General features: G+C 46.1%; 1 protein-coding gene across 1 annotated transcript in view; it reads right to left on the reverse strand.

The window, feature by feature from the left end:
• IQUB (IQ motif and ubiquitin domain containing) overlaps nt 1–7,457 on the reverse strand; it is a 45,324-nt gene extending 37,867 nt beyond the window's left edge. Inside the window, exons 1-3 of the mRNA XM_055314635.1 lie at nt 7,309–7,457; nt 2,947–3,380; nt 210–344 (exon numbers count right to left, since the gene is read on the reverse strand). Of these exons, the coding sequence (XP_055170610.1) occupies nt 210–344; nt 2,947–3,376 (565 nt within the window). The 5' untranslated portion in view covers nt 3,377–3,380; nt 7,309–7,457. The remainder of the gene's footprint in view (nt 1–209; nt 345–2,946; nt 3,381–7,308) is intronic.
• Nucleotides 7,458–12,770: the final 5,313 nt, after the last annotated feature.

Here is a 12,770-nt window from a genome sequence, read left to right on the forward strand (position 1 = left end):
TAAATAAAATATTTAAATATATATATATATATATATATATATATATATATATATATATAGCCTCAATAAAAATGTGTCAAATGAATGCAGAATCACAATATAATGTTCCAACAGAAGATAACAATATATTTTAACAAATCAAAGATCTTGATTATTTACATGGTAAAGCTAAAGAAGTCTTGGTAGGTTTTGTTAGCTTCCAAACTTACCTGCATATCTTATCTGCAGTATATCGGATGGAATAAGTAATTGGTATGAAAAATGATCCTTGAGGTATTTTACAACGGTGTCTATTTTAAAAGGCATTATAATTTCCTGGCCCACAGGAAAAAGTACAACTTTCACTGTAGATAAAAAGAGAAAAGAATCATAGTCAAAAGCAAGGGTCAGCAACCTACAATCCATAAACAGAGAATTATGGGACAATTTTTAATAATATTGAAGGCAGATTGCCCCTGCCGTGTTCCCCCACTGCACCTCCATGATAAGAGTTACATTTTAATATCTACGGGAAATGACATTCAGATTTTATTTTGCAGATTAATCCAGAATCTCAATAATTAGCATCAGTGGTCAACACCTGCACCCCAACTCCAGCTTAAAGTTCAGATCCTTTTTCTATTCTCTGCTATGGGCATCAGTGCACATTTAGAATTAACTCTTCAGTCAGAATAGCACAAGAAATAGGAAAACTAAACTGCTTTTAAAGATTCCCAATATTTGGTATTAATTGGTACTAATCTGGTTATTGGCATCTAGTATTATATTACTCAGATATAAATACGGGAACAGCTCAGAAAATCAAGCATTTTTGTGTACTGAGTACTGGAACAGGAGACCCTGAGACCTACAAGGTGTCCCTGAACTTATGATGTGCACACTTTGGTTACATATTGATAGCATGCATCAGTAAATCAGTGCATACTCATCAAGTTAAGAAAATCCAATAGAGGGGGATTCCTGGGTGGCTCAGTGGTTTAGTGCCTGCCTTCGGCCTGGGGTATGATCCTGGGGTCCTGGGATCGAGTCCCACATCGGGCTCCCTGCAGGGAGCCTGCTTCTCCCTCTGCCTGTGTGTCTGCCTCTCTCTCTCTCTCTCTCTCTCATGAATAAATAAATACAATCTTTAAAAAAAAAAAATCCAATAGAGAAATTTTCAAAGTAAAAGATCTCTAAATCCATTCTTCTTTCCATAATTGATTTATGTCTATAGTTACTAAAATGAGAAACAGAAAAAACACTCTTAATTACAAATATTTTGAATAACTACACACTAATCTACTTTTCACAAAAATAGGCATTACGTGGCTCACTAGCCATTCTATAAAATAGCAATTCTAGACACTTACATATTAATAATAAAAACTTTTCAAAAGTTTAATATAATGGGGTAAACTTTCTTCTTTTACATCTACTGACTTTAAGTTTTAATGGAGAAGATCAATAAGTAAGATGGAGGGCAGAGTACAAACTGTAGGCTGAAAAAGTTTTATATATTTCTAGATGCCTGACACATAACAATTTTCATAAAGCTAAATGAGACTTTTATCAATAATCTCAGAATGACATTTAACCAGGCACTGTTGATGCTAAGATTCTTTGAGATTGTTAAAATTTACTTTCACAGCTATCAACAAAGAAAACACTTTCATAGATGTTAAGTCATCAGAAGGCTATTCTAGTTGTTTTATGGATTCAAAATTCTATGGTTAATATATTTTAACATTTTCGTAACAGTGACTTCCTAAGCTTTGGGAAAGGAAGGTGTATGAATTTGTGAGCCTCAGAAAGTACAGGACTAAGACAACTTTATTCTAATCCCTAAGTATTTGTTATAAACTACTATCCGGCAATCACAGAAATACCAAAAAATGGAGCCCACGGGCGCCTGGCTGGCTCAGTCAGTACAGCATGTGATTCTTGATCTTGGGGTTGTGAGTTTGAGCCCCATGTTGGGTACAGAGGTTACTTTAAAAAACAAATAAACAAATGAAGACCAAAGTTATAGTGAATAGTGAAAACGAGGGATAACAGCTTCAGTTAGGTATAATAGGGCTTAATTAATTTCTTCTCCTTCCTTCTCATTCTTCTCTTGTATGGATACACCACACAAGGGTAAACTACTCCACTGGATTCAAAAGCTACTTTTCATCAGCCAAACAAGCTGCTGTTATTATTGTTAAAAGATGGCCCCATATTCACCACCCTATGGATGAACAATTTCAAAACTTATGGACAAGAGAGAGAAGTAGCAGTCCATTAATCAGCCAACTAAGCTGGTTCTAGATGTAACCACTTTCTTGCTGCTCCACTTTGGCTTTGTTACCAACAATGTAGTGGTAACTCCTACATGCCATGAATCTTATGCCTTTAAAATTAAACAATATAAAAATACGATACAATACAATATGATACAATACAATACAATACAATAAACAATAATTCAAGAAAACAATTTTTCTGAAGCTAAATATAAAGTTAACACTAAGAAAAAGTGTGGAAATATATATAAGTAACGAGATATGAGGAATGAACTCTGGATATGAAACTAAGAAATCTGGAGTCAAGTTCCCTTCCAACTCTATCTAGCTACGAACAAGTAATTCCAAAGAGGTATGCAAAAGAACGACAATTGTACTCAAGAATTTGCCCATTTTACCAGGTCCCTAAACATTTTAAAAACCTACTTTATTTAGGAAAGATGGATCCATATCAACTTAAAATGTAATAGTGTTCATCTATTCAGGGAAAACAGATACTAAAGAATAGAGTACCTTCACACTTACTTAAGAGATTAAGTGGTAGTGGCTACAGAGGTTTGGTGGGTAAAAGGAAGGAAAAGTACGCAACACCAAATATAAAACAAATCTTCAAGCAAAATAAATTTGAAAAAGCAACCATTCTTCGAAACGAGGAAAAGAGATTCCTGTCTTCCCCAAGTAATACCTGTTGCTAAAGGATCTTTCATCGATGCTTTCAGAGATTCCTTTATCGCCTTTATCTTATCCAGAAATGCCAGAGATCCAGCATGTGAAAACTGTTTGGCTGACTGCACTGCATTGTCATGTTTAGTGAACTTATGCTTTATAGAATTTCTTCGAGAGTATGAAACTCGTCTGGGGAACAAAACTTCTTCCATGAGTTGTTCTTCATCTTCTGGCTCCTCGTTCAAGAAGCTCTGGTCATTTTCCTCTTTAACACGTGTTGTGCGGCCTTCACTGGATGGTGTGAGTTCAGATTCACTGCCTTCTGCTTGACCTGACTCTGGAAGCTCCTCCGAGGAAACTGGAACAGTGATAGTCTCAAAAGCATCATCATTTTCTTCTGACGCAGTAACAGCATTCTGAGCACCAAATTCTTCTTCCCGATCAGACATTTTTCTGAACCAAAAAAAATATATGTATTTATTACACATAAAAAATTCTTACACCAAATAACAAATTCAGTGCTGGTGTACAGTGATGTTCATAACATACTGCAATGTTGCTCACTATTTTCTTTTAAATACTGATTATTTTAGTAATGGCATTAGGTAAAAGCACCGGGGAATTTTTAATAAAAACACCATGAAAAGTAAAAATATCACTAAACGAGAACCTCAAAACACAATTAATTTGAGAAAAATCTACTGTCAAGAATATATTGAAAAATATTTTAAAATATATTGTCACTGCTTCCCTATCCAATGAACAATGCCTTGTGAAAGGGCTTATTTGAAAAGCTTTCTTTCTGAATACAAACTAACACAGGACTTCTATTTCTGGGATTACAACCGATCAGAAGCTGTAAGGGATCTGCCAGCGACCCAGCAACCACACCCTGGATGGTACGCACTCTTTGTAGTAGCTTTGTTCTCACAAACTGTAGCAAGTCTCCAATGACTTTTGTTCCCCACAACAAACAAGTGTGGGTTGATTTTGGAGCTGACTAGGGCCCGAGGTACAGCAATCCAGAGCTCTGGCTTGGGAGGCTGTGACAGCACCCAGGACCTGGGGCCAGAGTGGGCTTGGGCAGCCAAGGGCCAGGCTGCAGGGGCAGCAGCTGGATCAGAGCTCTGAGGAGCCAGTACATCAGGGAGTCTACCTGTAGAAACTGGCAGTCAGCAAGGGAGGATAGAAGTGGCCTGGAGGTGTATTTCTGTGGCAAGAGCAGGGGCTGATTAAAATTTGGAACAATAGTGAAGTGGGAAAGCTGTGTTTGGGGCTAACACATTAAGCACAAATCCTTACATAGAAAAAAAAATAACCTTAGTGAAGTTCTCTAGCTTTCCTCAAATATGGAATATCTGGAATAAAAATATATATTTGTTGAATTCAATGAATATAGCATTATAATTGAAGAGAGAATTGGGAAACTAAAAGATAAATAAAATGATTTGATATAGAATGCAGCAAACAGATAAGGATATGAAAAATATGAGAGATTAAGGGCCATGCAAAAGAGGAAAAGTCTAGCATATCTATTGCTAAGTATATCTTTCTGTGAGCTCAGAATGGTTTTATACTTTTAAAATAAAAAAATAGCAATGAATATGCAGCAGAGACTGTATGTGGCCTGAGAAGCCCGTTCCAGAAAAAGTCTGTCAGTCCCTGATCTAATTAACAGATGTCAAATCTGAATCACAGAGGAAACAAAAAGATAAATGAGAGAAAATATTTTTAAAGTAACGGTTGAGAATTTTACAAAACTCTTTTTTAGTATATGTGCTGCCAAAGCGAGCACGAGAATTTTACAAAACTGATGAAAAGTATGGATCCAAAGATCCAAGAAGCATAACATAAACATACACCCAATGGGATAAGTATAAATAAATCAAACCCATATGCACTGTAATTACATTACAGAATAACAAAGAGAAGGTCTGGAAAGCACACAGTGAAAAAGGACATATCACCTACTGCTTTGGATTAATTTGCTAATATTAATACAAAGGAAAGAAAAGCAAAATCACTGCGGATTTCTCATCAGAAATATAGAAGCCAAGGTAACAATGAGCTAATTAAAAGAAGATAGCTATCAACCTAGAACTGTGCATAGAGCAAAATTCTCTTTCAAGATAGAAAACAGAAATATTTATACATAGTTACCACAAAGATATCTGCTCTAAAGAAAGTTCTAAAGGATATACTTGAAGGAAGAGGAAAATGGGGTCAACAGAACTTTGAAGTGCAAAAGAAAAGGTAAACAAATAAATTATAAGCATACGGGTAAACCCGAAAAAATACTGTCAACAGAATAGTAGTAGAAAATTGAAGTATTAGACAATAAGAATATATGACTGGGAAGGGAAAGATCAAAGTGAACTGTTCTCAAATTCTTATACTTTTTACAAAATTGAGGGATAGGATACTTAACCCTAGACTTTGTTAAATTAAAAGCATAGCCGAATTTCTAGTACGGCCAATTGAAAAACTGAAAGTTCTACACTTCCAAAACAATTAAAAAAAAATGTGAAATGAGAAAAAAAAACTGAATAAAAACTCAATTTTTAAAAAGTTCAAGAAACTTCTTTAGGTTCTCACACACCCAAAATTTTCCTTTTGGTTATTTTCTCCCATTAACAGGGCTTAATGGCCTGATTAGAGAGACAGTATCATAAAGAAGCCCTGACTCCCAGCAACATACTCCTCCCACCCCCGGAGAGGCTGAGGTAATGCTTTTGTTTCTATCTGGTGGGTCACCTTCCCTGCACAATGGCCAAGATGTCATCTTCTAAAACAGCAACAAAATCAAGAATGTCTGCTCTTCAAACAACATAAGTAGAAGAATAAAAAGACAAACCACAGCCTGGTAGACAATTTTTTGCAAAGCTTGTATCTGATCAAGGACTTGTACCTGGAATGTATAGAAAACTCTCAAATTTCAGTGAGAAAAGAATAACAGTTTAGAAATGAGTAAAATAGGGGCACCTGGGTGGCTCAGGGGTTGAGCGTCCGCCTTGGGCCCAGGGCGTGATCCCGGGAGTCCTGGCATCAAGTCCTGCATCGGGCCTACTTCTCCCTCTGCCTGTGTCTCTGTCTCTCTCTCTCTCTGTCTCTCATGAATAAATAAACAAAATCTTAAAAAAAATAAAAATAAAAATGAGTAGAATATTTAAACAAGTCAGTCAACACGGAACATATACAGAAGGCAAAGAAGTGGAGCCAGGACTAGAGAGGCACAAGTGCGATGTGGCACCTGCGCTGTGCCAGGCTCGCAGGTGCACCTAAAAATGAATGCCTCCTGAAAATCCGGGTGAGTTTCTTCAACTGCCTCTGTCTAGCCCTGACCCCGAGAACAAGCACATGAAAAGGTGCTCAGTATCAGTAGCTATTAAAGAAACGCAACTATGGCGATATATCCATATAGATTAGACTCTCCCAACCATGTCAGGTGCTAGTGAATGGAAGACACGTGGAACTCACACCCTGAAGGCGGAAACGGCCATTGGTACAGCATTTGAAAGAACTGTCAGTTTTCTTATAAAATCAAACACACGCATCAGCTAGCAATCTGTGTTCTTTACCCTGATGGCGTGAAAAACCACATTCATACCGAATTTGCTTACGACAGTACATGAAGCCCTTGTGCTTAACCTCGAACCCTGGAAACGAATGTTCCTCGGGTGAGGCACGATCCACATACTAGGAGACGTTCATAAAACAGACCACTACTCATCAGCGAAAAGGGGTAAACTATTGCTACAACGTGGGCGGGTCCCAGTGAGGCCCGCTCAGCCCTGTACGCGGGGTCCAGTGAAGGGAGAGGCCCGGCTGCGGGCTCCCCGCCCGAGCGTGCCCGGGTCACCGCCAGCGCGGCCCCTCCCCCAGCAGGAGCACCTGGGCGCGGGCGCGGCGGGCACCGCTGGGAGGCGGCGCGGAGGACGGGCTGAGGGGGCTGCGCTGGTCACTGCTGGTCACTCCGCCCGCCGCTTGAACTGGCGTCATCTTTACGCGGACTGTTCAGACGTAGACGTTTTAGACTTTAAAAATTGCTCAAGGGGATCCCTGGGTGGCGCAGCGGTTTGGCGTCTGCCTTTGGCCCAGGGCGCGATCCTGGAGACCCGGGATCGAGTCCCGCGTCGGGCTCCCGGGGCATGGAGCCTGCTTCTCCCTCTGCCTGTGTCTCTGCCTCTCTCTCTCTCTCTCTCTCTCTCTCTGTGCGCGACTATCATAAATAAAAAAACAAAAATTGCTCAACAAGGAAGAAACAGCCCCTATGATGATCACACGGACCTGCCCCTTCACCTCCCAAGCACGGTCCCCGACGGGCCTACGAAGCCGGCGTCACTGCTCCGGGGGACCCAGTCCTGCCTGGGGCCAGACGAACCTGTTGCATCTTTGAGTTTTCTAAGAGGCTCGGACACGAGCGTGGGGGAGCGGAGGGCGCCACGGAGGACGCTGTTCCGAAGCCGCCCATTTGCCACCCGGGACCGTCGCCGTGGGCGCCCGCGGTGTCCTGCGGCCCGACCGGGTCAGCACGCGTCCGGCTTCTTTCCCACCACCCCGCAGACTCGGGGCTCGGGGAGACCAGTCGCCCCGCCCGCCCGCCGCCACGGCCCCGCCCGGCCCCGCCCACAGCCCAGCACACAAACCCTCCCGCCGCCACGCCCCGCCCACAACCCTCCAGGCCCCGCCCACGACCCCTCCCGGCCCCGCCTACGACCCCCTCCCGCCCCCACGGCCCCGCCCACGGCCCCGCCCGCACCCCTCCCCGGCCCCGCCCATCCCAGAGCATCTTGGGGCTCCAGGTCTGAGCCGCCGTGAGGAGAGCAGGGAACGTCGTGCAGGTGTGACCCCGATACAGGCTGCGAACCCCTGGGGTCACTATCTGAGCACGGGGGTACGGGGTGCGGCCCCCTCAGCGCTGCCAGGAGCCGCCCGATGCCCCCCGCACGGCGGCCTGAGTCTGCACCCCGGCTCCGCCCCCCGCCCACGGCCCCGCCCACAACCCTTCCCGGCCCCGCCCACCGCACGCTGCCGCTCCGAACCCCACATCGCAGAAACAGAGCCAGAAAAGGACAACAGGAGGCTTTGCACGGACTGAAGCGAAGGTGGAGCTTCGTCCCGCGGCCAGGCAGCCCCGACCCCGCGGGACAGCGCCCGCACACAGCTCCGCGCCCCGCGCCCGGGCTCCCGGCTCCAGGCCGGCCTGCGGAGGGGCCAGGAGAGGCAGCCAGAACCTGTCCTCCCACCTGACCGACGGACGCAGCCACCGGGTCGCTGAGGTTTCGAGGGAGCCGCGTCCGCACCCGCCCCGCCGCTTTCTCTGATGCCCGCCGCATCCTAGCAACGGCCCTGCCGCCGGCGCCGGTCCCGCGAGAAGAGGCGGCGCTCCCGCGGGAAGAAGGGCTGTGGAGAGGGGCGGGGCCGGGGCCCAAGGGGCGGGGCCGGGATCCGGAGGCGGAGCTGGGCGGGGCCAGGAGGCGGAGCTAGGGCTAGGGTCGGGGCGGGGCCAGGGGCGGAGCTGGGGCTAGGGGCGGGGCGGGGCCAGCGGCGGGGCGGAGCTGGGGCTAGGGGCGGGGCGGACCTAGGGGCGGGGCTGAAGGGCGGGACGGGGGCGGGGCCGAGAGGGAAAGCTGGAGGCGGTTGTCTGGTGCTGGGCACCTAGATCCCAGAGTGAATGCGGCGCTACCGTCCAAACTCCCTCATACACTTGTGCAAGGGCACAGTTCTCAGCACCAAACGCTGACAGCAGTTTGGTTTATAGATTTAAAAAGTCGGGATTGGTGAAAATACAGAGAGTGAAAACCTTGACAGAGGAGAACATAGTCCAAGGCATTAGGTGCCACTTGGCTTATATTCAAATTAGAACTTGGCTCTTAGCTTCCTGGCAGCCTAAGAGAAAGGGGAGACAGGAGCTATTTCCTGTTCTAAATCAGGAGAAGCAAAGGTTTTGTTAATCACGGAATCATCTTATAGGTATTTTTCCATTGCTATAAATTCTGCAAATTAGGGTTTTTAAAGAAGCACGTTTATCGGGGGAAAGGATGAATTCTGCTCCTCTTGCAAATATATTGCTAACTATTATGTATTTTCATTTTCATTAGTTTCCATGAGTCTTTTTTAATTCTCTAATTTCCTGGTTGACCCTCTTCCTTTAGTGGGATGCCCAAACACTGAGTTTCTTCTAAATTTCTTCTTCTGATTGAGTTGTAGTTTCAAAGCATTGTGGTCTGAAAATATGCAGGGCACAATCCCAATCTTATGGTATCAGTTGAGACCTGATTTGTGACCCAGTATGTGGACTATTCTGGAGAAAGTTCGATGTGCCCTTGGGAAGAATGTGTATTCAGTTGGGTTCGGATGGAACGTTCTGTAGATATCTGTGAAATTCATCTGGCCCAGTGTATCATTTAAAGCCCTGGTTTCCGTGTTGATGTTCTGCTTAGAATATCCCTCACTGGCTGAGAGTGCCATGTGGAAGTCTACTATTAGTGTATTATTATAGGGATCCCTGGGTGGCGCAGCGGTTTAGCGCCTGCCTTTGGCCCAGGGCACGATCCTGGAGACCCGGGATCGAATCCCACGTCGGGCTCCTAGTGCATGGAGCCTGCTTCTCCCTCTGCCTGTGTCTCTGCCTCTCTCTGTTTATCATGAATAAATAAATAAAATCTTTAAAAAAAAAAAAGGAAGAAAATTGTGGGCGACCGCAGACTAGCTGGAGTAACTGAACCAAACCAGGCCCAGACTTGCGTCCCTCATTCACTCAAAAGGCTCGGGAGCCTAAAGGGTAAATAGTTGGTAGACACTTGAGAAAGGGCTTGAGAAATGGTTCTCAGGGCTCGCTTGTACGTGATTGCCCACATTACACAATAGATACAACTTATTCTGACCTGGTCATAAATGTAAATAAGGGTCTGTCTGTCCTTGCTGGTCTGTTTTCCATACCTAATATTCCTTTGAAGTATGCACATCTGGAGCAACAAGCTTATCTATTTACCAAGGTCTTCTGGCACCTGTGAGTCTGTCTTGCATGCTGAGAAAGGGGAACTTTGGAGGGTTTCACAAACCTGCTAAAAATAAACACCTTCTTGGCTTTGTTTTGTTCATGCTATAAAATGTTGTAAAACCTTGAATAAAGCTGGAACTGCTTGGACATCATCCACTGGGTCCCTCCTGTCCCCATCTCTTTACTTTTATTTTCCTCATCCCCTTATCCTCAGGCCCCTGATCGTGTTGCCACAGCGCACGCAACAGAAAGTCCATGGTATTTTGATAGGGATTGAATTAAATGTGTAAATTGCCGGGGTAGCATTGACATTTTCTCAATATTAATTTGTCCAATCCATGAGCATGGAATGCTTTTCCATCTCTTTGCCTCCCCTGAATCCTGAGGGAGGGCCGACCCTCTGAGATTGGCCGGGCGCCAGAGGAAGAGACTGTCTGACCGGTGGGTGCAGCCTGACAGCCTCACCTGCTTCTATCTATCAGTGACGATCCCCACCTGGGCCTGACCTGACCTGGTGACTGTGGTCCCCACCTGGGCCTCACCTGGACCTGGGACTGTGGTCCCCACCTGCCCGCACCCAGACCTGGTGACTCTAGTCCCCAACTGGGCCTCACCCGGGCCTGGTGACTGTGGTCCCCACCTGGGCCTAACTTGACCTGGTGACTCTGATCCCTACCTGGCCCTCACCCGGACCTGGTGACTATGGTCCCCAATTGGGCCTCACCCAGACCTGGTGACTGTGGTCCCCACCTGGGCCTCACTTGACCTGGTGACTCTGATCCCTACCTGGCCCTCACCCGGGCCTGGTGACTCTGGTCCCCAATTGGGCCTCACCCAGACCTGGTGACTGTGGTCCCCACCTGGGCCTCACTTGACCTGGTGACTCTGATCCCTACCTGGCCCTCACCCAGACCTGGTGACTCTAGTCCCCAACTGGGCCTCACCCGGGCCTGGTAACTGTGGTCCCCACCTGGGCCTAACTTGACCTGGTGACTCTGATCCCTACCTGGCCCTCACCCGGACCTGTTGACTATGGTCCCCAATTGGGCCTCACCCAGACCTGGTGACTGTGGTCCCCACCTGGCCCTCACTTGACTTGGTGACTCTGATCCCTACCTGGCCCTCACCCGGACCTGGTGACTCTAGTCCCCAACTGGGCTTCACCTAGGTGACTCTGGTCTCCACCTGAGCCTCATGTGGATCTGTGACTGTGGTCCCCACCTTGGCCTCACCTGACTCTGGTGACTCTGGTCCCCACCTGGGCTCACCACCTTAACCTGGTAGCTGTGGTCTTCATCTGGACCTGGTGACTCTGGTCCTCACCCGGGCCTCACCTGTACCTGGTGACTGAGTTCCTCCGCTACCAATGACTAGGATTCAGGATGGACCCTTAGTTGCTACTGACATTGGGACCATCCCCAGGGTCTCACTTGTTCCTGGTGACTATGGTCCTTCTCTGGGCTGACCTGGCTCATCCTTGGCTCTGATCCCCGCTTGAGCCTCACCTGCTCTTAACGGTATGGTCACCACTGTCATGGGTGTGTAGTGTCTATATCCCTTCTGGGCCTCACCTGATGGTACTGGGCCACGATACTGGCCCTTTGAAGGGCAGCAGGGTCTCCGGGTCCTCCTGCATCGTGCTGCAACCAAACACAGCCAATAATGATGGTGCGTGAAACCCTCCGAGGAAATATGCGTCCGGGTACTCGCCATGGGCAGGGTTAGGGGTTAGGGTTAGGGGTTAGGGTTAGGGTTAGGGGTTAGGGTTAGGGTTAGGGTTAGGGTTAGGGTTAGGGTTAGGGGTTAGGGTTAGGGTTAGGGTTAGGGTTAGGGTTAGGGTTAGGGGTTAGGGTTAGGGTTAGGGTTAGGGTTAGGGTTTAGGGTTAGGGTTAGGGTTAGGGTTAGGGTTAGGGTTACGGTTAGATTTAGGGTGAGTTGGGTTAGGGGTTAGGGATAGGGTTAGGGGTTAGGTGTGAGAGTCAGGATTAGGGGTTCGGGGTTAGGGTCAGGAGTTAGGGTTAGGGTTTGGGTCAGAGTTAGGGTCAGGGGTTAGGGGTTACAGTTAGGGGTTACGGTTAGGCGTTAGGGATAGGGGTTTGGGTTGGAGTGTTAGGGTTTACTTTACAGTTATACTTGGAATCAGGGTTAGGTATATGGATTATGGACTAGGGGTTAGTGTTTGGTTTCGGTTACTGATGGGTCTGGTGTTAGGCTAGGTTAGGGTTAGGTTTAAGATTAGGGTCAGGGTTTTTGTCTGTGAACAGTACAGATTGGATCTGGGCATGTGCTTGGCACTGGGACTCCCAGTAGCTTCAGTGGGTTAGTTTTAAGTGTTCTAGCTATGTTTTGGGTTAGGGTATGTGCTTGGCATCCATCCATTCAGAAGCCTCTCCAGAGGATCAAACTCCAGGCCTCTATTGAGGTGACAATAGCCATGGCAGGCCGAGTCCTCCTGACTAAGGAGGATTTCGCTCTAAGTGCTCTTTATTTGTTTTTCAAATTCCTTTCTGTGTTTTTTGGTAATATTTTATGATTTAGTTATGATAGTCACAGCAGAGAACGGTAATCGATAAGATACAAATCAAGAGTACATACGCGCTAGAAAAATCAAAAAGACCAAGCCAAACAGATAGAAAACAGATTAAATAAAAAAGGAAGTTTAAAACTGCATAAAGAAAAGACACACACGAAGATGAACGAATCGCACAGGGAGAATAAAGTATGAGAAGGAAAGAAACTACCAAGAAAACAAAACCAATCAAGAAACACGAAAAGCAATTACACGCCTGATAAGAACGAGAAGAATGCAAGTCACAACAAAAAAATGAAAACAAGAGGGC

The sequence above is a fragment of the Nyctereutes procyonoides genome, unplaced genomic scaffold (assembly GCF_905146905.1).
Source record: "Nyctereutes procyonoides isolate TBG_1078 unplaced genomic scaffold, NYPRO_anot_genome, whole genome shotgun sequence".
Classification (NCBI taxonomy): Eukaryota; Metazoa; Chordata; class Mammalia; order Carnivora; family Canidae; genus Nyctereutes; species Nyctereutes procyonoides.